The following is a 26422-nucleotide window of genomic DNA, read 5'->3' as shown; positions in this document are numbered from 1 at the left end:
ACCATTAAATAGTTCCAGTTAAAATAAACATGAGTCTTTTTGAAATTAAGGGTTAAAACTAGGGTCACTTAGTGTTTAGTTAACACAGTTTTAAAATCCAAAGGAAAAAAAGGATTTGATTTTTTGATTATAGTACCTTTTTTAAGATTAATGAACTAAAAGTAGACGAAATACTCTGCGACAATATTCACTTTGGCCAGTGTCGCATCTCATCCACAATTTATTCCCATCTTCAACAGAAGTTTGCAAATGTTACACAACATTGCCACTCATATTATAAACTTAACTGAAACAGTGAACATTTGGACATTTAATGAGCTCAAAATGTCAGACAAAAATTAAAATTCACCGTTACTTGTGGTAACCACTGCGCACCTTTTGACAATGTAAAGACAAATATACTTTGTACGCATAAAAAGTCTTCAAGTCTTGAAAAATAGGAAAACAGTAAGATTACCCTTTCATTCCCAAAAGACCTTGTAACGGTTTCTGACGCCATATTAGGGACTTTAGGGAGCTTACGAAACGACGACGCCGACGGCAAAGACGACGCTACAAAACAATAGGTTTAGTGAGCAAAAACAATGGCTCTGCACGCTCTGCACGTGCGTTTTACATTTTGGTACATTTCTTTGCCGTAATCTCCTAAATGACGACGTGAAATGACCAAATTCAAGGTTCTCTGGAGAACTTTAGCACATAACGATGAATTTTCATTTCTCTCTCTACGCTTCCAACCCACTCATACAAGTTTAATTCCTCGACAGTTACTACACATTTTTAACGCGAAACTACATGAAATAGCTTCGTAGTGATATGAATAACCTCCTCGTTTCGTAAGCTCCCTTTTAAGATCTACGACGCAGTCGACAACGAGAACGGCAAAAATCAACAATGTCATTGGTTAAACGAGGAAAAATCCAGGGGCACCCAGCGAATCTGTTCCTCACTTTATCTGTTCCCCAGAGAAATCTTGCTGACTGGCAAAAATACAGGTGTTCCGATGAGCTGGCCGGGAAATTTATTATTGATAGAGATTTTGCCTGGGAATTACTGACTTACCCGAGCTGGCTGTATAAACTCTGAAGAAACCAACCAATTTTATCTAGCTGTCTTGTCTTGGTGGGAAAAAGGAACAGATAATGCTTTCCCAGCAACCCTGAAAAACACCTGAAAATGCCTTAATAACATTTATTTTCATTAACTGGGGTATAATCATACATTTTACAACAAATTAGTCGTTGGGTTCCCCTGGACAAATCATCGTGCTGCACGTGCGGCACGCATTTTAGCACACATTCGTGAGGTACTCGTGACAAAAACGACGTGAAATCACCAAAGTGAGATAATCGACGTTTTGGCGACAACGCGAGCGTACATGTACAAATGTGAATCTTTTATTCTCTCTGTTTACTCTGAAACCGTTCGTACCAATTTACTTTTAGGACACTTCGTCCACGCTGCGCGACGTGAACGAATGGAATAATCGCGAAAGACTTACGATATTGCGAAGTTATACTCTGAGGTGACGTTTTCGTCGACGTCGACGTCCATCTTCAAGTCCCTATACGACGTTTTCAGCCAACCTCGAGAGACACCAATAACAATAGTTAAATGTACGACTTCTGGCCCCAGTTGTTCAAACGATGGATAGCGCTATCCGCCGGATAAGTCACTATACAGTGGATAAGCAATTGCACTATCCAATGGATAGTGATTTATCCGACGGATAGCGTCATCCACTTTTTGAACAACTGGGTCCTGGTGGACGAACAAAAGAAACTAACGACAGATCTTTTGTTTTCGTCCATCAACATGATGGGGGTGACGTCACGTGAAAACCTCCTATTGGTTGGGGGGCAAACGAGGCTCAAATTACTGTGCCAATGAATGTATAGGATTTTTGCCGACTTTAAACCCTTATAAATCCTTTAATGTCTGACGGTTCTGGATAGCGAGAATACCTCTCAAAAAGCAATTCTATTGAGATTACTTTCGTGAAGTATGGCGATCAGAATCAAGCTGTAACGACCATAAACGACAGTTATTTCAAGTAATTTAATAAACACAACTTTTAACTTAATTGTTCTGGGTAAATGTCGCACTATCATAATAAATTCAATTGAATTATAATTTTGTTATCGAACCATGAAAATTTGCAATTTAATTGTATCATTATCATTATCGTAATTTTGTTACTACAGAAATGATACAGCTATGATAAAGAACACAACTATGTTAGAGCTATGATAAAGAACTTCTTTGATTTTTTATTGTTCTTGGGTGCCGGCCAGGGGTTTCATTAGAAGCCGGTCACCGGCGGTATACCGCCGTCTGTTAGTCAGAAATTAGCCTCGATCTCATCGCCGGCTACTCTGCCTTGATTTTCACTCAAACTCTTGTAAAAGACCACAGTGATCACTGCTTGCATTGGTTGGCCCAGGCATCTTCTTCAAAAGTTTTTGAAACCGCTGGTGGCCATCATTCTCTTTGGGAATGACTGATAGCTTGCCGACAAATCGGACAGGTATCCCTGTGGGGCACAAAAACAAACGAAAAATTACTGAGACTGTCAACATTACATCTCATCCTGATCAAACGTTTTCAAATTACCGCTTAACTTCAAACTGAAATGCACAACAATTCCTGTTTGAAACTTAATTGACATGACATTAACAAAAGCATTTTTGTTCTCTCGGCCTCCTTTGTCGTTTCTCCTCAATGACAAAGGAGGCGGAGAGGAGAGAACCTGGGAACGAGGTTGTGAAATCTGAGGAAGAAGACACTGGTCACTGACTGAGGGCAAATACAGTAAAAACTCCCATATACGAAGCTAGAATTTTCGAGGTCAGACTGAACAGGTTCTTATATTTTAGGGTAGTTTTTCACAATGAACCAATTTCGTTACATTAAAATAATTAATTCAGTCCTAAGCAAAAGGCATCATCTCGAAGCTCTGGGGAATAAATATAAGGATTTGATACTTTTTGTTTAGGACTGAATTTTAGTATATCGAAATTGGTCTATTCAGGCTGATTAGGTTCTTAATCGGTTCTTATTTTTCATAGGTTGTCCTAGTGTAACCATGGCAGAAACAACGTACTACTAAATACATAATGGTTCAGCACTTGCATTTTCAACAACAAAAATGCTTGCCGTGTTAGCTACACAATAACATACACAACTTTTTGTCAGAAGTTTCTCACAATTAAAATCAAGAATTTTGACCAGCGGAATTTAGTTTTATATAATAACCTATTTTTCTTTGCCAGGCTTAACATGTTCTTATATTTTTGGATATTTAAATGCAAAATTTCTGCCTGTTGGTTCTTTAAATCAGTTGGTTCTTATATGCGGGTTTTTACTGTATTCCCCAGTAAGGTCCCGGGCAATTGACATTAGTAAGTTGTTTATAATTTTATGGCATCGTTTATTTGAACGATCGGACAATCTTTGAGCGGTAATCTTTTATGTGTAAAACTAAATTCCGCTTCCTGGGGCCCGTTCATTTTTTTCGAGGTAGGGGGGCTGGTGGGATTTGGGGGGAGGGGGGGGGGGCATCTTAAAAAAAATAAGGGAAAAAGGGGGTGGGGGCACATAAAATATTTAAGTAATGCTTTAAGATGGGATATGTGTATGACGGGCCTGCGCGACTCCTGCCATTCGCAAGTGATTCTAAAAACCTATGCCTTCAAAGTCTAGCTCTGACTAAGGTGTCTTTTAACGACTTTCCTTTGAGATATGATAGTATGAGTGGCTCCTTAAATACTCCTCTAACGTGCGGTTGGTTTTGAACAAGGTGCCATTTCCCTTAAATATGTGTGTTCTTGAGGTTAGGTAAAGCCGGGTGGTATTGTGTAACAAAAGGCAATATTTTCTTTTGTGTGCTGTTGTCTTTGTTTTCAAGTGACCTCTCTCCAAGTTAACTTCAGATAGGAATTTTTCTGAAAATTTATTTGGGAATCCGCTGTTCTTTAGACGAAGTTGTGGAACTCTGCATGTTATTATTAAACATCAAGGCTGACGAATTTGTTCTTAGGAGGCGTAGCGCTTCTCCTTTTATGAATCATTCCTTAACGCCTGGTGCATGACACGAATAAAAATTCTCTGTCCGTTTGTAATGTGTTCGCACATCAAGGGTGGATTCTCTATTGAATCTCTCGCCTTTGTAAACTTTTGTGTCTCAGAATGTAATTTGTGAGTCTGATATTTCAGCCGAAAACACAGCAGTATAGAGATTCAAATGTAAAGCCTCATAGGACAAAAACCATTGCCAAATGAATCCTACAGGAACCGCCTAAAAGAGGCATCCATTCAAATATGTACTCAAGAAAGCAAAATTATGACAAAGGCAACAGAAACCAGACCATGCACAAGGGATTCATGTAGGCCTGTCAACCCTTTTTAACACTGCAGGGAAAGGGGTGGGGGTTACCGAAAAAAGGTACCTCTATTGGAGGAAGGGGGGGGGGGGGGTGTCATGGGAAAAAATTTAATGACTGGGGGGGGGGGTCATGCAACCTTTTATTTAGAGTTAAAAAAATCCCACCAGCCCCCCCTACCTCGTAAAAAATTAACGGTCCCCTATAATAATTATTGTATTGTTGTGATGAAAAAATTATATTCCGCTTGTTGAATACTGTTGGTGTTTCGCTCAACTTGAATTTCCCGGGAGAGAGAAGAAATACGGAAACGGGTCATTTCCATGGCAATGGTTCGTACCCTAAAATTTTGACAAAAGACCAGCCAATCAGACTGCTCCATTTAGGCCGAGAACAGTGTGCGATATAACAAACCTACTTAGCATCACGACTACTAAAGAACTTTGCATCATGAAGCTGGCCCCCAAACAAAACCACAGTTTTTGTATAGCACTGTCCTCTCTTCAACCACTTGTTTAAGAAAATTACCTAAATTTAGTCCATCTCCCTATGGCAATGTATCAATCCTTCTAGTGTTCAACAGTTTTGCATAAATTTTATTTTTGCACAATGGTTAAACCGTTTGTTTTTAGCTGTAGGAAATTCAAGATTAACTTGCCAATACTTACAACCAAGAAAAACAGTGCAGAGGAACAGCTGATTTCTCCAGCACCATCAGAGCCACAAAAAGCAACCACTCTAGAGTTCAATAATCATACACGTACATTGTATCATTTTACTGTAACTTACAAGTCTGACTTTACACGCATCTCTACGTAACACTTGCGATGCATCTTGTGGGAACACGAGAGTACATGACATCCAAAAAGGCCCATATCCTTCAAAAAAAAAAATGTTCTTAATAGAAATTCACAGACATGCAAGATATAACGTCAATACAATCGAGGGGTGCTTTGCACTTGACAAATTCTTATTTTTTATTTTGTTTTTGGAACAAGAACTTTATTGAACACAAGAACAGGGGTACAAAAAAAAAATACATCACACAAAAAGACTAAATTGGGTAAATTACTTACAAAAGTGCAGTTATAAGGCTCACAATACATGTGGAACTTAAACAAAAACTAAGTAAGACAAAAAGTTGTGTGTAAGGGTGAAAAATTCTCCCTTGTGGGGGTGGGGGGGGGGGGGGGGCGATACTCCCCACAACTCAGAAAGAAATGTATGCAGTTGCTTATTTCCTAAGAAATTTTCTTTGACAAATTATTTTGGTTTAGGAATCAGTTTTAAAGAAATGCTTGATTTACATGTACCCAGCTTGCTACCTTTTTGGCATCTATATTTGTTTGTTCCAACACCTCTTAGTTATAACAGTGTTATGTTTTCTCTTGTCGCTGTATTTTGTTTTAAGCCAGTCTCTGAGTCGGTCTTTTTTCGGTTTTTCTGTTCATTCTAGTGTTGTTACATGCAGTGTGTTGACAAAAGCAGACAAGTGACTAATTTTTAAAAATGGCGTGACAAACACTCTTAAAGATAAAACAAGACATGTTTAATCGTTCAACAATCATCTTCAGTTGCGAAGTGAGATAGTGACATACAGTTCTTTGTGATCTGAATTTATGATAGCGCGGTTTTCAATTGAGTGTCTAAAGTAATTACCAAATTGCTTTGGTTTTTCATTACTTCCTTCAGTGATTGGTTCAAAGTTCTCGTGCCACTTTTTCAACCAATCACAAGTGAAACCAAAACCAATCGTGGCTAGCGTGTGCACATTTTCCCATGCTTTGCGTCGGCTACGTGTAATTACTTCAAGTTTTGATTGGTTTACTGGATTGTCTCAGTCCTTTTTGATTGGCCAAAGTAATTACTTTGGTTTTGGTTTTACTCGATTGAAACTCGCTAATAATAGTAATGACCTGTGAATTACATTATAACTGACAACAAATAGAAGCGTCAGACATTAAGACATACATACACACATACATCTTAAGCTGTATACATATTGTTTACTAATTATCAGGAGCGGATCCACACCGCTTTCCACCGTTTTACAGAAATCTGTCAAAATTTTGAAAAGTAATATACATTTTTTAAGAAACGTAAATTTCCAAATTGAAATCTCGAAAATGGCCTGAACAATTATTTTTTTCGTCGATGTTTGGGCACAGACATGCTTTGGCCGTGTTATTCCACCCGGAAAGTCATTTGTTACTGTCTACATGGTATGTATAGGTAATCACATGAGGCCGAGTACTATTAAGGATTAATTGCACGAGTGCAATTAACCCTTAATAGTACGAGGACTCATGCGATTACTTGTTTATCAATAAAGGGAAAAATTACTCTTGATTACCAAAAATGCCCTCGATTGAGAAAAAATGCCCTCTGTCTCAGCCAATCAGCGCTCAGTAATTTTGCCCTTTACTGATAAGTTACATAATCAGTAACGCAGTGAGTGACTTCTCAACTGCACTCACATGATCACATGTTTGCTGCCTAGTGAATGTCTCAGAAACAAGGGAAAGGGGACGTTGGAGAGTTGAAATCCAAAATCACCTAAAAACTCTTTTGTTTTTTTGGAAACCAGTCATTATTTATCCTAGATCCGCCCCTGATTATTTATTCACTTAACCTTTTTTTTTTTTACTCTATTTTATTAGTGTTTGTCCTTTGCCTTCAAGAACTGTGTGTGGCCATCGTTAATAGATGTAGGCTGGTTATGAAACTCGACAAGTTTCTTTGTTTCATGTTTTTGTTCGCTTTTTTGGCCTTGACCCTGCACAAAACCCGACAAAAACACGCTTTTCTCGGCAGGATAACCAATCAATAGCTTCGACTAATTTATTCGAAATTAACTTGCGAACCAAAAACAAAACATTGTGCAGGGTCACGGTCGGTTTAACATCTAATTGCGACTGTATTGTTCCTGCTTTTTAAATTCCCGGGGTTTCATAACCAGTCCCTAGATTAACTATGGTGTGGCTTAATGTCTTGTGGTTCTATTTGTTGTCAGTTATAATGTAATTCACACATCATTACTATCATACATGTAAATCCAAATGACAACTGTATCTCACTCACTTCACAACTGATGATGATCGAAGAATGGCCGAAAAATGTCTTGTTTTAACTTGAGATTCAGTGTGTTGTAATAAGGTTCTGCCATTTTAACAGTTTGTAAAATCATCGATGAGGTACATTTCCAAATGTTTGTTCGTAGCTGCTAAGCAGCTTCTGCTACCAACAAATGTCTCGTATTCTTTAAATCTGTAATTCTATATAAATTAATTCACTTTCTTTTGTATCAGAACTGTTCTGGTACAGATTTTGTGCTGTCAGAGCGAGTGCTTCATGGTGAAATAAATAAGTAGAGTGCCAGTATATCAACAGCTGCTACAATCAGAAAAAAATCTGTCAATTAAGTTTCTATTACATTAAACATATAAGATCAGCTCCCAGGCAAAAAAAAAAATTCTCTTCAAAAAGCGTTCCTTTACTGATGGCAAATGACACAAAAGGCACAAAAATTATTGACACTAAAAGTAATGTCAGGACAAACCTCCAAGCAAATACAGCATTTATCATGGGCTGAAGATGGCCTGCATTTGTGCTTATCTTGGAAACGTCTATTCATACAAAGACCACAAATGTCACAGTGGAATGCCTTGGTCCTGTAACTCCTAAGCAACATGATAAATTTGACTCAGTACTGACAAAACTACCTCAGTGTAAGAATCGTCTCCTAACAAGAGCACAATGCATGTACTGTACGTAGATTTGTAGCTTGATCACAACAACCAATGAGGTCATGGGTTTTAATATGCCTCTCAAACCAGACAGTGCTGTTTTTTCTTTTCTAGAGAATTACAAGTGCATCAATTAGCTTAAATTAAATAGCTGTTACTTTCATAATATTCTAACAAGCTATGAGTGGATGTAACAACAATGTTTCTTCAATACACCATTTGCTGTTCATTTGCGCAAAATATACATTCATTTACGTCAACAGTTGAAACTACATGTATACGACAAATATACATTCATTTAGCACTTCCATGAACTTCATAAACCCATTCACACCTCAAATCCCCTAGGACGCCCCCAATTCACGAGTAAAATTGTCTGGCGTTAGACAGAGTAAAATCTACCAACTCTCACTTTCAGGGGTCATTCGGTTAATGGGACCATATTTTACAGTACAGTATAGTAACAAACAGAGTATGCTGTATGAACAAGTACACGTACAGTGTACAATTAAAATGTGCTTCATTTTATATCTGCTTCAGCAAAATTGTGCAAAAAATAACAAATTTAAATGATAATGTACATGTAAATACTCTTGTATTTTTGTTCAGTATTTTAAAATACATGTAACCTACGCATATGACACTAATTAATATTTTTTCTTCCTATTCTTTATTCGAAAAATACCAACGTTTGTCAGTTCAGGTTTATGATTGACAATTTTCATTAAGTGATTCTATGATGGCGCAATTGAACGTGTGTCTCTATGCAAAGTGCATTATTTTATTGTATGTCTAATAGACACCATTCAGGGGATTGTCACACTATGCAACTGATTTTCTATTGATGTTAACGATTAACAACTGCGCATGCAAGATTGAAAGTATATTATTTTGTTATCTGTGATTGTCCAAGGGTGAAATTGTTCATCCACAATGCTATTGAATGTAAATACACATGCAAATAGCATTATTGAAAATTCGTTTGTGTTAATAAAGTTCATGAGGTGCTAATGAACGAATATTTATCGCATAGTTTCAGCTGCTGAAAATGTATGTATATTTTAAGTAAATGAACAGCAAAAGGCTTAATTGGTAATACACTGTTAGCACTGGATACGAAACTCAGATCTGTTTCAGATGGAAAGCACTGTCTACTCTTGATAACAAAAACACAAACTGCCATGAATGACAAAAGACACGCACGTTTACATGAGTCAACGCAGACCTGCAGATGCAAACAGAACTTCTTTCTGGTTATGCAGTCAGGGTATGGACCATTACCATGGAAACGGTCCTTTTCCATAGTTTTTCCTTCTCCTGGGAAATTCAAGTTGCGTGAAACACAATAAAACCAACAGATTCTTGAAGAATTACAGTGTATGCATTGCATAATTCCCAGAGTATCAACTGTAGATTTTGAGTCAATTAGATTCAAGATAGTAAAATAAGTACAATGTATGCATAAATGACTCACCTGCACACCCCACATTTTTCACAGTGATACGGCTCATTGTCTACATTGCTGAGGTGTTTACAGATACTGCAGAAATAGGCAGCCATCTTTAGAGTACAATTTTGGCATGTGGCACCATTTCCAATCTACAAATTTGTACAGAAAATGAAAAAGAAAAACAATGATATTGCCAGTGCCATAAATGCCTGCCAAGCACGATTAATCCCATATAATAATTATAATTTGTTATTAATTTTACCCGTCAATGGGGGGTGGGGGGGGGGGGGGGTGGTTCAAGGGTAAATGGGTTAACATAGACCATTATACAGTCATATTATTAATTTTCTTGCTTCAAATCTACATGCACTTCAAAAGGATTGTTTAATGTAAAGGGCACAAGACAAAATGGAAGAGTCATTTTCCTCAAGAGTGATAAAATAATTTTCTTGCACAAAGGTAACAATGGGCAAAATTATATTATAAAATGGCCCTTTATACATCCTTAAGCCTTAGTCATTCAACCTACTGTAAAATAATGTAAACGATGTAATGGAGATCAATTATTGGTAAGTATATCAAATTTGACAGTTCTGCTTCAAATGCTAGCACAAAGCAATATTGAACACCTTTAGTTTAAAGAGAGCTTTGGATGGATGGGAGCGACAAGCATCCATCCAATCAGTGATGCACTCTATTGATTGAAGGAATCTGATAAAAGGGAGTCACCTAATTTAAAGAGGGACATAGTTTTTGAGTGGACCGAGACGTTAACCCATTGTCACCTAAAGTCTGCCCAACTGGCACATAAAATGTCTGGCATTAGCCAGAGTAAACTATATGAGTCGCTACAAGGTGGGGGAGTGTTAATTACCCACTGAAAGAGACCTTTTTGTGGACTGAAGTTGAATCAAATAATTATTATACATGTGAGCCTCCTCCTCAACCTCATTCCCAGGGTGTCTATTCTCTGCCTCCATTGACAATGGAGGCAGAGAAAAGAGACCCTGTGAACGAGGTTGCCTCCACCTGAGAGCTGCAAATAACTTTCTTTCTTATTATAATTAGAGGTGGCTGGCCTCGAAATTGTGACCAATAAAGTCGCCTTTGCGACTGAACTTTTTCCCTTTGCGACTAAAATATCTGGAGAAGTTGCAAATTTGCGACTTGTTTTCACCTTTGCTCTCTCAAAAACAAAGGGTTAGCAGTTGCCACTCTGCTGCTACTTTTCTTAACATATATGAGGAAATGACAAAATTATTTTGGCTAAATGGCAGAATACCCTGCCACGCTGAAGCTATAACCTAAATTGGGTGGATAAGCGGACACACACTCCAGTGGAAACACCGAGCTTTACTTTGGTTCCCAGCCATGAATTTTCTTTTAATCTGAAGACAGACTACGTGAAATCTGAAATCTAGCACTTCACATTACACTTTATTCAGTTAACTACGTGTAATTTTAGCTGTGATGTTATGTGCACAACTAGACTCCGTTCATTTGATCATTTGCCATTTCAGTGGTTTCTTTACACACAAATATTGCAGACTCATATTTTATTTTGAGAAACGGCTGACAACACAATGCAGTGTCACGATTTTGTGACTAAAATTTGTGAAATTGTGACTGGATTTTTCTGTTAATTTTGAGCCCTGCGTAGATTAAAATATTGCAAAATCTCAATTCTGATTGGACAAAAACCCAATTTGGTCTGATTGTTTTTGCTTATACTTTTAAAATGTTTGATTGTAATGGCATTGGGGAACAAATTCTATATACCACCATGAATTATGACATCTTTTTGTTGCAGATAAACATGTGGTCCTTTTTGGATGAAAAGTTAATTAATTTTGGTCTTTAATTTTAATTAATTTGAACTAAAGCACCTGAATGCTTAATTTAACAACAGATTCATGAAAGTTATGATTGGTTTAAAGTGGAATGATTTATTTATTAATTTTTTTTAGAAGAATACAAACGTTTTTAAGCATGTGTGGTCAAGAAAAAGAAAAGTGATTTGGTAAGGTGAAGTGCTACTTGTCTCTTGAGTGATTTAGCAAGGCCAAACATTATGTGCTGATCTTTTTTTTTGCTTGATAATGTTAACACAAATTTCACTGAAAGATACACATGTATGAGCCCTGGTGTCAATTGCATCATGTAACAAAAAATGCAATACTTAATTTGTTGGATAGTTCACATGTTATCAAGTATACAAAAATTTGGATTTATCAACGGAGTTGATAATGTAAATTGGCCACCGTACAGAGATTCTAATTAGAATCTCTGTACGGTGGCCAATTTACATTATCAACTCCGTTGATAAAACCAAATTTTTGTATACTACTTCCCCACCGACGCAGCACCACAGTTTCTTTAGAAACTACCCCTTCATTCATTTGTTATCAAGGTAGTTTTATTCCATGTGTGCAAATTATGACATTTTTTAATTTCGAAGACATGTTTCGATGTTACAAACATCATCGTCAGTTACAAAATATTTGAAAAACCGTTAGGACTTATATAACAACTGGGCGAAACTTGCATAATCAAATATGATTAAGTGACAAGAAATACATATTTGAGTGAGTTACAGAGTGTTAGAAAGAATGTAGAGCCTAAAGCGTAAGTGTCAGGTTGACATGATGAACTTGTTGGTTTAAATTAGGCTGTTCCCAATTTATATGCATAGCCTCCTTGAGTTCATCACGTCAACCTGACACTTACGCTTTAGGCTCTACATTCTTTCTAACACTCTGTAACTCACTCAAATATGTATTTCTTGTCACTTAATCATATTTAATTATGCAAGTTTCGCCTAGTTGTTATATAAGTCCTCGCGGTTTTTCAAATATTTTGTAACTGACGATGATGTTTGTAACATCGAAACATGTCTTCGAAATTAAAAAATGTCATAACTTTCTTAAAGATAACGATTTGCTTTCTGCTGTCTCGACCTTTTGGTTCCATGATCCACGACATAGTAGCCAGATATGTGCAAATCAGTTGAAATCTTTGCAATCTGTCTGAACAAGACATCTAACCAAGTCATTGTCAGACAAACCAATTTTGATCGAACAGTGTTGAATGACTGACATTTATTTGCAGTTATTTTCTCAGTGAGCTGCAATATTAGTTTCTCTCAAAATTGTCTCTGGAAAAGTCCCAAACTGACTTCTGTTTTACGCAAAAATTTCATAATAATTATTACCGGGGGGGCAAAACGCTCAAAATTTGGGCAATAAGGAAACGTCCTTGCGGTTGATCTTAAAACATTTGAATTGCTCGGCTGCTGATCTGTTGACCACTGGCATTTGCTGCAGTTCGCGCCAAACTTTCACGCCATTTTTAAGGTGGCGCGAGAGATCAAAGATGAAAGAATGTTTTAGTTCCAAGTTTCTTCGTGGTCTGTACCATCGACTCTTTGGGCGACGCCGGCATTTGAAACTTTTTCAGATCAAAGGGACTTTTAAGGTGAGGTCAAGCAGCCTACAAGGCTTCAGGCAAATATTTAATTTACCGTTAGCAATTTATTTTGCATAAAATTTATGTGAGGTTCTAAAAACTCTTTGTTTCGAATACGTACAGTTTTATGACTTTTAATTAAGGATTGTAAACGACTGTTTCTTTCCTACATTTTGAGGGAGTAAAAAACGAATTTCAACAATCAAACATTCGGGCACTGTGTAATCTTTTCGGGCAAAAAGGACACCGCCCCCAGGTCAGATCATGCACGTACGCCTATGTTACCGTACAAAGGTCAAACAGCTCAGACACATCAATTACAGTGTATTATTATTTCAACTGCTTTTAATGACCAAGGCTGTAATATTACAAACTGACGGATCAAAACTATAAATGACCAGAAGCAAAATTTTCAGCGAGCATGTGTAAAATACCAAAAGCTGATTGGTCGCATAAATGCTTAATGATGTCAAATATCATTACAAAAATATGTCGAGTGTTTCATTAAGCTGAAAACTGGAGCCAGTCATTTTTATTTTCAACATTTATACCCGATTTAATTACAGCATAAATCAATCTCACCTCCTGTACAAAGCCACATTTGGAGCACTTGAGGTGTGTTGCATTTGATGCCTCAGCTTTACAACACCCTCTTGAGTTATGGCATCGATGGCATGGCATGAACTGCTCACAACAGGAAAACCAAGAGAAACATTTCCGTTTGTAATGTTGACAGGTCTCTTTCGCAGTTTGTTCTTCAGCAATAGCAACCTGTGTACTGTCTACATTTAATGCATTTCCCATGCTACCGGCATCACGTTCTGCCTGCACAGCAGTCATACCCTGTGTGGAAATATCTCTATTACCACATAACCCAGAATGAAGGGTCTCACCTGATATCTCAGGGTTATTGAAATGCTGTTGTGATGGCCAAGGTTGTGGTGCAGCTAGTGGAGGCAGCACTTGAGTGTCATCATCCTTGTAGAGATCCTCAAAGATAGATTCATCCTGAGAGTGCCTGGCTAGGAAATTAACTTCTAAACCATCAGCTACTTCAGGATCAATGACCTGTTCTTGTAATACTGAAGGTGGTGGCACAGCTTGAATATGCTGCATTTGAGTGCCCATGTGCAGATCCTCAAGAATCGTTATATCACAAGAGTGCTTCATGATGAAATTATCTGCTAAACCATCTTGTTGTGGCAATGGAAATGGTAGTGGTCTAGCTACCGGTAGCTGCATTTGAGCATGCTGTGGTCCATGATCATCTTCATGGATGCTCCCACTTTGGGAGTAGTTGGCTTTGAGATCACCTGCCAATGTCTCGGATTGCTGTGGGGGAAGCGGTGCTGTAGTTGACCGTCCAGGCAGTGAATGTTGTCTCTGCCTGTCTCTTGGTCGAGCACCCTCCTCTTGCTGTCCACTTGATGGTATCAAATCAAGGGAAGTGGCATGTGGAAACATACTGGGCTCTGTTCTGTCACTTAGAGTGGCTTCATTGATTTCAGTTTGTGACAATGTACTGTCTACACTTGAATGATGCTCATCACTGCTGTTAATGTCCATGCCTTGCGTGGTTGAATGGCTGTTTGCAACACCGTCTTTTTCAAATGTTTCTCTTGTACCTAAAATTCAAATCAAGGGTTATGAGGTTGCAAAATCTTGCTTCATGCTTTTGTGTCTGCCTGAACTTACGATAATTGTTTCAACAGGAGGAAGCGTGGTCGAGTGGTTAGGGCATTGGGTTTGCATGCGGCTGCTCTGGGTTCAAATCCCGTTCTAACCTCTGGTTAGGATTTGTTTCCGGTTGTCCCAGATTCAACTCTACCACGCTTTGTAAATAGCCAACTGGTTGCCTCCTGCCAGTTGGGGTTCTTAATAATGTTTCTGTTAAGTTTGAATTGTTTCTTTCACATTGTTAAAAGTGGAGTGCCTGTAAACTAGCTTGATAACTAAGTGCACTTCCACTATAAACAACGCATTAAGATTAAGATATCAAGATCAGAGACATCAATTGTTACCAAAACTGTGCCAGTGTAAAGAAAGGTGAAGGCCAATCAACTTTTGATGAAAAAAGAGTGCCCACGACCACAGGGATTAAATCCTAAATTTGGCTCAAGAAAATCAATGTTTTGATAGTGAATTACACTTTTTATTATACATTTTTTGCAGAAATACATTTGAAACACAAAGTCTGTAGACATCTTATTCGCCTTGGAACAAGCAGGAAAAACGATACAATGTAGCTGGTCTTAAAAACTAAACAAGGATAAATCAGCTTTTCTGGAGGATCGTCTTTTCATAGAATATTGTAAATTCTAAGCACTGTACAGAATGCAAATAATTATTTGATCATGTTAATTAAAGTTTGCAAAGTGTATCGACATAATGATTACTTTATGACAAATGTCCAGGCAGACACACATGCCTACAAGGGACTTTTTAGTCAGCTATCAGTTTTATCACTCAAACAATAAATAATTAATTATTATAATAATTACCGGTATTATCAAAAGGCTACACATTATCCCATAAATGGCAAATGTCAATGTGCATGCCATCTATGAAGTACAGACATTGGTTGAGCACTAGACTAACTTGTGGGAGGTGAGGTCATTGAACAATCAGCACACAAATTAATAACAATAGACACCTTGGGATATATATGACTACATGTATATACACGTTTGTAACTTTAGGTCTGAGAACAAGAAATTAGGGAGCTTAAATAGAGACAACAATGAAGGCTACAAGAATGTCACAAAACAATGGGTCTAATGAGCAAAGACAAAAGTAGCCTGTTCGAGGCTCCCAAAGAGCCGAGAAAACGACAAGAACGCCCCGACTCCCTTTTCACCCGCAGTTCTTTTCGTTTTCTCGACTTTCTGAGAGCCTGGAACAGGCTAAGACAAAAGCTGTGCACATGTGTTTTACATTTGTGTACATTTCCTAACAACGTGACGTTTCCTGACAACAATGTGAAGTGACCAAATTTGAGGTTACTGGTGAGTGGAGGACTTGAGCACCAGCAGTGATTTTGATAACCCTGTGTCCTGCGTCTCTGATGCATAAAAATCCTACAAGACACAAAATAATACATGGCATGCCTCCTACATGACACAAAAAATCATGATGACACGACCAATCAAAGAATGCCTTGTTTCTACAGTGTAGTTAATTTTAAAATATGTAACAAAAGTTACTTATGTAGTAAAGTTAAGGAAAGCGTGACACTTAGCTAACGTGACCTGCCGAACTATAAGTAGATCAGTTACTCGCCTGATACAAAGCGGAAGTACATTATTTTGTATTGTTGCTCAATCAAACGGGCAAATAATTATGCTGTTTACCTGTTGCATACACAGCCAACGTAATACATCGTGGGAACTAGTCCTTTCTTCTACTAGGATTACATGTACGATTCTAAACGCCTAGTTCCTCAGGATTTACGTATGCATCGATATGTGAGCAAGTGTTATGCTCAAGTATTTAATCACATTTAGCTAGCTACTGTTATGTATATAAGCACTTTGATTTAACTATTATTTAGCAGAATGTAATCAAGTCTTGAGTGTGTTCAAGTCTAGGTCTATTGGTCTTCTGTGTGAGCTGGTAACTCCTAAAGACTGACCAAGTCTAACTACAGCAAGCAGTGTTGACACTTCCTAATTTGGCCACGTCATCACCAACACTTTACAACACTGGTGGCAAAATCAAAAATCAATCAATCAATCAATCAATCAATATAATGTTTATTAAAATATATACACCTTGCAGTCTTTGGACTGAATTATGTGCAATAAAATACATTACTGTAATAAATTACTGTAATAAAATGCTTATTTTTAATTTGCTTAGGGCTGCTTTTTGCTCTGAATTCCAGTTCTTGGTATGTCCTAAGATTTTTAATTTTGAATCTACTAAGGTTGAATAACCTTGCAACAACTGAAACAACTATACTATAATATCATTTATCCACATATATCATATCGCATTCTAGATGGGGAAGTACTTACAAGACACACCCTCAAAATTTGCAAACAAAATTAAACCATGTTGTCAGACTTCTTTTCTTTGCCATAGTTTTCAGACCCAATGCTATAAAGCATGTGGCAGCATGGCAGCTGGTCGCACGTTTTCATGCAGCATATTTTATTTTGCATTTCTGTCTTGCATGGTTCATCTAGTCTCTCAACGACACTTTTTCTACAACGTTTGTCAAGTCTTTTTACTTCATGGGCGAGATGGTGCGAGTGTTTTGTCACCACCTCTGTGTTTTTTCTTTCACAAATCTTTTTCAACAGGCAAACTGCCACATCTCTGGAAACTCGCTAACATCACACCTTTGTTCAAAAAAGGCAATAAGACCGACAGGAATAACTATCGCCAGATCTCATTAACATCTGTAGTGTGCAAGATCATGGAGAAAATCGTTTAAGTCTCGAGTGATGGATTTTTGGCAAAACATAAATATTTTTACCCGAACCAGTTCGCTTATATGGAGGGCCGATCAACGCTTTTGGAGCTTCTTTCTTGTTACGATGATTGGGCGAAATCACGTAACAACAGAAAGCCAACTGACATCGCCTTTTTGGATTTCTCCAAGGCGTTTGACAGTGTACCACATGAACGTCTTCTTTTTAAGCTCGAGCGTCACGGTATCGACGGTAGTGCTCTTCAGTGGTTTCGAAATTTTTTAACTGGCCGGATGCAACGCGTCGTGATACGTGGTACTTGCTCGTCCTGGACTCCAGTTTTGTCAGGAGTACCCCAGGGAACAGTCCTTGGACCCGTTTTATTTATTTTATATGTAAATGACATTCTATCAGGAATTTCATCAACGGTTAAACTGTATGCGGATGATACCAAGGTTTTCCGACAAAGTTAGAGACACCGACATCCTTCAGTCCGACTTATTCCACCTTAAGGCCTGGCAGTTAAACTTAAATGCGAACAAATGTGAAATTATGCGAGTGACACATAATCGCGATAAATCTGTTCCACATTACTCCCTCGTCCCGTGTGGAGAACATTTAAGCTCAGTGAGTACTGTAAAAGACCTCGGCATCACAATTTCACATGACCTCTCGTGGACTTTACACGTTGTTGAGATAGTCAATAAGGCCAATAAAGTTCTTGGTCTAATTAAGCGAACAATCGGTTCTGCAAACAAAGAAACCTTTTCCACATTGTACAAGGCTCTTGCGAGACCAATCCTTGAGTACGCTTCCCCTGTATGGTGCCCTTACCTGGTTAAGAATATTGTTCTCTTTGAGAAAGTTAAAAGAAGAGCTTTTCGATTGGCCTTAGGTCAGCGAAGGGGAGAGATGTCATATGAAGATCGCTGCGAAATGTTGCGTTGGTCCCAGTTGACTGATAGAAGGCTATATTTTCTTTGATTGAATGCTATAAAGTCCGTGTGAAATCTCCACTCCATGTTCCACTGAGATCCCTTTTAACCCAAATCCAGAAGGAAAACATATTGCCGCTTGAATTTCAAGTTCACAATGTGTGATGATCGGTTCTCTTCCTATCTAAACTTGTATTTACTGACAATCAATTCAAATTAAATAACAAGAAAGTTTTTATCAGGTTTATTTAACTTCTTATTAAGAATCCCAGGCTGATGGTGTTTTTATTTTCCATTTGCGTACCACTACCAGCACTGTGCATTGCGTGATGTTTTGTTTTGATTAACTTTTGTCAAAGTTGTTTTTCTCTAAGGTCAAGCTGAAATGCAAATGCGGTTTGGGCTTCGGAAAAGCTAAAAACTGTTTGTTGACAAAGGCGGAAAAAATATCAAAGATGAATGTAGCAGCCTATGAAGCAAGAAATCTCCAACCATCCTTGCTAATACTTCACCTACCCATATCATCTCCCTTAAAGATGCTACAATTATCAGTGAGCTAGAAGAAAGAGTTCCGACGCTGTACAGATGCCTCCTAACTGCCATTTCTTCAAAACGAAAGCCAGGTCTTCAAAAGAAAAATACAACACCAGCACTAAGTATGGCAAGTTCTATTCTATTCAGATGTTTCAACCCTGCTCAATGCATATCATCGCCTCTCAGTACTCTTGTGGCATGGAGGTGCTCAGAAACAGGTAAATGTTTTACAACTTCAATAATAACAATAACAAAACAACAAGATCAAGAACAAGAACAAGAACAATGATAGTGATAATAATAATAATAACAATAATAATAATAAGAATAATAATAATAATAATTATAAATTATAATAATAATAACCATTATTATCACTGAATATTCAAACCAAATGACTATGGTATACCTTATCCCCTTCCTAAACGTTTTTTTTTTCAATGTATTTGTTTTGTGCCAGTATGCTTCTGTGGAATTAAATTATGCACTAATTTTTCCAAGGTGCAGCTTGTTTACAGGGTTCGTACACTTTTTTCAACTAAAAATTCAAGGACTTTTCAAGTACTTTCAAGGACACATTTTCCATTTTTCAAGGACTCCACGCACTGCAAAATCAAGCGATAAGCAGCTGTTCATAGAGCTAGTGTGCGCCGACTCGCCCATGCCCGAAATGTCAACATCCTTCATGCACACAAATTATGCATCGTGCCTTGTGTTTGTCACCCTTGACTTCGCCTAGCCACTCTTTGTACAGAGGTTTCAGAAGCCACAAGTCGATGAAAACACACTTTCCAATTGTTGTAAATCTGAAACAATAGCAGAACAAACAACACACAAGCAAAAAACAGGCAGCACTCGAGGCAAATGGATTTTCGCGGAAAGAGCGAAGACTACAAAACATTTCATTGGCTATTAGAATTACAGACATAGAACCAATCAGAGCAATGAATATAACAAAGAACAGGAAAATGAACTCGGCGCTTGATGGACGTTCGGAGAGTTGTAATGATCGCTTTTATTTGTTTTTTTTTTTACTTTTTTTTTTTTAAAGTTTCAAGGACTTTCCAGTACTGACTGCAATTTTCAAGGACTTTTGAGGCCTTGAATTTTTAGTTTCAAATTCAAGGACTTTCAAGGACTTTCAAGGTGCGTGCGAACCCTGCGTTTATATTTACATGTAATTTATGGAGTGTGTTCCTTTCCATTTTCCCATGATTGCAAGAACCTTCCTTGTTAAGTACCTTCCTTGTTAAGTACCATTTTGTGGGAATCAAAGATAATTTCTTTTGATCAGCTATACAAGAGATGTAACTGCTGGGGAATCTGTATGAGCCAATGGCGCATGCTGAAAACAATTGATGAATTTGGAGAAAATCATGATGAATTGGTGAATGAGTGGAAGTGTAGCCTGGAGCACAGATGTAAGAAGGAGTCAGTCCACACAACTATTTTGGAGGTTACTGAAGAGCTGGAAAATGAAGTTCTGTCAGATGGTCTTACAACAGTCAATGTTGTTGACCTTGATTTATCATTTCCTCTTGCACCACAGCAGCTCATGGAAGAAATAGAAAATGGTTAAGAAAGAAAATATGGTTAAAGTTTGGTGTGAATGGGGCATAGGCTTTAAAAAAAAAAAAAGACAAATTACGAGAATGAGGGACAGTGGTACAGGACACAAGAGAGGGACACATAAGTACTAAAAATTGCAGACTGAGGCGGTAGCCACAAAAATCTAAAAACTATGAGAACATGAACATGTTTCAGTAAAATACACCCCGGGTGGAAATCTTACTAAGATCTTGTAAGAATCTTGTAAGATGGGTGTTACGATGAAAATCTTAGTAAGATCTTGCTTAAGATCTTTGATCTCAATAAGATCTTATTACATTTGCTTATCAAATCTTCTTCCAAAATTTAATGTTGTTGAAATTTTAAGATCTTGTAAGATCTTAACAAAAACTTACAAGATCTTAGGACTATCTAACATGATCTTACCATAAAAGATCTTACAAGATCTTAATGAAAATCTTACAAGATCTTAGTCAAGATTTTACAAGATATTGGTCAAGATCTTAATTTTAAAAAAGATCTTACAAGATCTAGTAAGGATCTTAAATAAGATCTTAGGAATGATCGTGCAAGTCTAAGTTATGATCCTACATAAGATCTTAGTGAAGATCAACAACAACAACAAAAACAACAACATCGTTTATTGCATACAATAGTAGTTACAGTGAAAAGTTTGTCCACCCAAATTTAGCAAGGCTAATCGAGTTGGGTGGAGCAAAGATAAAATACTTAAAAATTAATATATTTACAGTGACAAAGATTACGAAAGGAAATAATTATTATTTAAGACAAGAGAGATTGAATGTTTCTATGATAAAGATGTGTTATTTTCCTAGTGAAGTCGTTCTTTCTCAGATTTCTTAGCGTTAAGGGGATTCCATTCCAGATGGTTGATCAAGATCTTAGTACACACGCTACAATATTGTGCATGATCTTTGTCCAGATGATGCATGAATTTATTCTGGTAAAGACCTTTCACAATCTTATTAAAGAACGTTTTATTCAGGCTGAACTCGTGGCCTTTCAAAGTCTTGGCCTTTCAAAGTCTTAACAACAATAATTTTATTCTTTGAAGATGAACTAGCTAAGGATTTTTTTTTTAACAGTACTTGGTTAAGGAGTGTGTGGACGGTTTCAAAAACAAAAACATGAAAGAAAAGACAAAGATAAAAAATTACTGGAAAATCCTACTGAAACAGCTTGATTTTCATAATAATGTGTGACCAACAGAGTCTATACTTCAACTTTACACTATTTTACCTACTATTCTACTATTTTTCGAATTCCTTGGCATTTCCATACTAATTGCCCCAAGTTGGAAGTATTGGAATTTCTGGTAGCCAAAAGCTTGGCCGGCGGGGGCTCACAGTGGACTTAAAATTCCGAGGAACTGAGCCTCTTATTACAGGAAGTCAATTCGTTCAACGAAGAGACTATTTTGGCCTTGAAATAAAAAACAGCGAGTCCGCCATAAATCTTGTTCAATTTCCGTTCGTGAGTGCAAGAAATCGAGTCAAGTCGGCCACGTTGGATAGCAGATGAGAGACTGAGAACGAGTGAGCCACCTTATGCTCTGGTCAGCAGTCACAAGAAAGAAGAAGAAATTCGGTAGTTGATCAGGAGGCGGTTGATCAAGCGATGATTCAAGCTTGTATTTCGGTTGTTTTACGCGTGAAAAGCGCTGAGCCAAAACAAGAAAATGTTGGTAACAACTCCTTTACAAGAGGTAAGCTGTAACTATGAGAGGATACTGCTTATTTTTGATTCTGGACTGTCTCTAAAATTTACGATTTAGCATTCAAATATTTTTCACACATCCAATTTATGCATGTATTAATCACCCAGTAGATAAATTAAAAAACTTAAACAAGAATTTCCGTAGCTTGATAATACAAAAGGTTAAGCAAATGACTAAATGATTGGAGAACGCTCCCACAGCACATATGATTTAAGAGCTCTCCCACAGTGTCCTTTGTGATTAATGCTGCTCATTACTATGGCACTCAGTGCATCAACATGTACTATGTGCAAGTTTATGTGTGAGATAATTTATTGACCTTTTGGGCAAAGATAGGTAGCTGTGTAAAAATCTGCTTTTTACACACTGATCAACTGGATCAACTCTGGATGTGACAATGTAAATCATGCTTTCTTTTAATTTATAACTTTGCACTTTAGCTTCCAGATCACTAGAATTCAATTAAATTCTGCAAGCAAGAAATAAGTTTTCTTTACTAAATCCACATACCGTAAACGTCCATGTATAAGCCGCACTTTTTTTCACAAAATTGAAGCCATAAATCAAGGGTGCGGCTTATCCATGGATACATCTGTGTTTGGAGTTTTAAAAAACCTAATTAATATTCATACAACTTCTTAAGATCTCAGTAAAGAAACATAAAAGAAACTGAGAGCATGTTGCTGTTGTTCATTGACTTTTTAATGAGTGGTGGCTCCTAAAGGAGCCGTTTGTGTCTTCGAGTGTTTATGGGCGAATCTTGCTCTCCAAGAGTTCTTTCAAGCGATTAATTTTCGCTTTACTCGAACAAGTAAACACCAACCTACAAGGAATCTCCATTCCTCCGCACAGCTGTTTGCAGTGACGTCTTCGGCCAGTCACTTCCACGCATATCTTTCCGCCACGTGCGATAAAATGCCACAAAATTCGCGAGTACTCACGAGGTAAATTGCCGACTGTTCCGTTGTTCTTGACCACCTTCTCGGCAAATTTGTCGACTGCATTATCAAGCTCTGCATGAATTTTTTTGCCTATTGTGGGTACATCTTTATAGACGTGGTCATGATACCTAGGGCCTGGCCCAGACTCCTTCCCACATTTAAAGCTTGGCTACTAAGCACTCGTTCGTTTTGTTTCAATATCGAAGGAATTTCAACTTTATGGTGAAACCTTGATTGTTTGTCCTTGTTGGGTTTATAGCAATAGAACGTTACTGGAACTTCAAACTTTATTGTATTACATTTTTTTCCAAAATCTGCGCTTCTAAATTCGGGGTGCGGCTTATCTACGGTTGCGGCTTATACATGGACTTTACGGTATTGCTATCTGCTGAAGCCAACTTGAAGACTAATACCCTATACCAATACCAAAAACTTTAACAATAATTATTGTAAGTCTGCAATACAATAATTTTATTTAAAAGGGAGGATTGAGTATCAATTAACTTAGTGAATTAGGTATGAAGTAACATAGAAAGCAAAATTGAGTTAAAATACCTGTAGTATTTTTTATTTAGCATTATACTTTGTAAATTCGAACACACACAAGGAAAACTTTCAATTTAGTCTAAAACATCATTCCAATATACCATATACTGTTTTTAGCTTAATGCTTAACCCCCATAGTTTTTAACTGTTGCCTTAAACCAATCAACGTTTTTGATAGTGGAAAAGCTAAGCTGCACAGTCCAGTTGACTAATCATTATTTCCTTATCTTTTTTTATACAGGAGCAATAAAAGATAACATTGGGGAAGTGTAATTTCAGAAAAAATGGGGACAGATAAGGCAATCACTGAATCAGAAGTGTTTAGATTCAAGACGTAAAAGATGTCAATAAATCTTAGAAATAGCTTATAGAGCAATTAATTGAACTTGGCCTGAAAATACACCTTTTTGTGGTTGGAATTTTGCCCAGTTTCATTCTAAGTTCACTCTCCTTTTGCGATCATTAAAAAAAAAACATCAAAGTAGAAAGCGGAACTTATCAACAAGAAATTAGATATGATCCCTTGTTTCGCAAAAGGAGTGTAAATTATGGTAAAAAAGGGTTTTTTGGAAGGGAAAGAATACCTCAGGACCCCTCTTAAGCATGAAAACAAGCCTCTTTTTGACTAATCTTGAACTTGAATTGAAATATTATGGGTAATTCAGGTCAGACTTTAGTGTGACCCGAATTACCAGTAATATTTCAGGTCAAGCTCAGGATTAGTGGAAAAGAGGCTTGTTTTCATGTTTGTTAGGGGTCCCGAAGCACTTACATGTAGTGCATTCAGTCTATCGCTTCCAAGTCTTTTCTTTTTACAATGTATTAATGTTGTTCTTATGATATTGAAAATTGCACTATGTTTGAAGAACACAATAGTGCATGTACTCAGTTTTGCTGTATGCTGTTCAATAAAAATTAATACACAAAAGAATAATAAATTGTGCAGCATTTCTTTGTAAGGTAGCATTAGAGGGGATAATAATTTGTGGAGTGACTGGCAGTGACAACAGATGAAGACCTCAAGGGAAACTAAAGTGATTACATTAACAGTGAACAAGGGTTGATGTTATTGGGATTTGACTGTAATTTTCAGATAATGACACCACAAGACAGCATCATTGTTGGATTTATAAAAATATTGCTACATGTGCGAATTTACTAATGAGAAGCCTGCGAGATTTGCTTCTTTTTGCAGTTACTGGAGCACAGATTATGTAAAACAAAACAACTCCAAATAAAGGCTAATTCCAAGTGACCAAAAATACAACTTGCTTTCCTGTACCTGCAGAAAGCCCCCAAAATTTATAAGTTTATCGTTGGTAATCTTGCAATATATTGCCCAAGATTACTGAAGGATCTTGTAAGAGCAGGAAAAAGATTCTTGGAAGATCTTAGCCCCACAACAGCTTACAATATCTTGTAACAGTCTCAAAAAAGAATCTTGAAAGATCAATGTAACATTCTTAAAAAGAGATTCTTAAAAGATCTTAGATAGAATCTTACAGGATTCTTACAAGATCTTATCTAAGAACTTGTTTAAGATCTTATAAGATTCTTACAAGATTCTCATAAGATCTTGTAAGATCTTGTTAACAAGATCTTGTAAGATTCTTAACTAAGAAACAAAGTAAGATCTTATTAAGAAACTTATTAAGAATCTTAGTAAGATCTTAATAAGATTTCCACCTGGGACCGTATTTCACTACATGTAAGGTTAGTTTTTTTAATCGAAAAGTCACTTTGAAATAATTGAAAAGCTATTGAAAATACATTTGCTGAAAAAAAGAAACAAACAATAATTCCAACCTAATTCCTAACCCTATTAAACCCTATCAAGAATTCGCTTACATGCTTACATGAAAGAGCTGAAAGAGGCGAAATTATTTTCAACTTACCATTTAGGAACAACATGCACCTCGTCTGTAACGAGTCCAAACAGTCGATCTTGAAAGGACTTGCTTTGCAATATTTTACGCCACTTTTCTTCGCGAACTATTTATTCAGGACTAGTAATTTAAGAACATGGAGTGGCTGGCAACATCGTATTCAAGAAGGTCGTCGTCAGCAAGCGAGCAAGCAGGTATACCATGCTCTTTCAGCTCTAGGATGTGCGAATCAATCAAGGCATACAAGGGACAAATAACGACTACGATGGCAGCTTTTGGATAACTGAAACCACGATCATGCAAATACGAACAAACTTTCGGCACAAGTTGAAAATTATATCAAAGATTTCCCGCATCCCGGTGGCAGGACCGCAAACACGTCCTCACGCTTGATGAAGTGAAGTAAGGCCTCTTCCTGAACAGGTCTCAATACTAAAATCTCCGAAAATCCAGAATTTAGTGCGTATTGTACTGCACCTCTTAGAGACTATGTGTTCGAGCGTAGTAAACGCACGCTCCACTTCTAATTCACAGCCTTCCACTGCCATTCTCGTTTTCTCCTCCTTGCAAATCCTTGCGCTAAAAGCACCATGGGCGTTCAACCAGTAAGAATTGGTGTTAGATCGCTTTCACTCGGACTGGACTGGCACTGACCACGAAATCAGCGAACGTGTTCATACTGCCCAAATCTCTAAAACCGTCGTGACCGTGACCGTGACCGTGACCGTGACCGTGACCGTGACCGAAAGTCACCCCAAAACGCAGACTGCATGCTGTGCAGACGGTGCAGACCAGAGGTAAAATATAGCGTTACC

General features: G+C 37.4%; 1 protein-coding gene and 1 long non-coding RNA gene across 2 annotated transcripts; one reads left to right on the top strand and one right to left on the bottom strand.

The window, feature by feature from the left end:
* Positions 1-269: 269 nt before the first annotated feature.
* Positions 270-26199, bottom strand: LOC138051557 (uncharacterized). Its single transcript, XM_068897787.1, has 6 exons — positions 25617-26199; positions 13626-14668; positions 9603-9727; positions 7942-8062; positions 5172-5260; positions 270-2533 (listed from the first exon to the last, which is right to left on the bottom strand). Exons 1-6 carry the CDS (start codon positions 25630-25632, stop codon positions 2482-2484), a joined length of 1446 nt encoding a protein of 481 aa, XP_068753888.1. The 5' UTR covers positions 25633-26199; the 3' UTR covers positions 270-2481.
* On the top strand, positions 21594-24089 carry LOC138051564 (uncharacterized). The gene is made up of 2 exons (XR_011132848.1): positions 21594-22222; positions 23963-24089. It is a non-coding gene; the product is annotated as an uncharacterized lncRNA (long non-coding RNA).
* Positions 26200-26422: the final 223 nt, after the last annotated feature.

This window comes from Montipora capricornis, chromosome 6 (assembly GCF_036669925.1).
Source record: "Montipora capricornis isolate CH-2021 chromosome 6, ASM3666992v2, whole genome shotgun sequence".
NCBI classification, from domain to species: domain Eukaryota; kingdom Metazoa; phylum Cnidaria; class Anthozoa; order Scleractinia; family Acroporidae; genus Montipora; species Montipora capricornis.
Note: the sequence above shows the minus strand (reverse complement) of the source record. Positions and strands in the feature narration are given on the sequence as shown.

Coding starts and splice junctions, on each gene's coding strand:
- LOC138051557 (XM_068897787.1), bottom strand. Junction 9,728..13,625: donor AATGTGGCTTTGTACAGGAG/GTGAGATTGATT, acceptor ACAAATTTGTAG/ATTGGAAATGGTGCCACATG. Junction 2,534..5,171: donor ATGCGTGTAAAGTCAGACTT/GTAAGTTACAGT, acceptor TGTGCCCCACAG/GGATACCTGTCCGATTTGTC.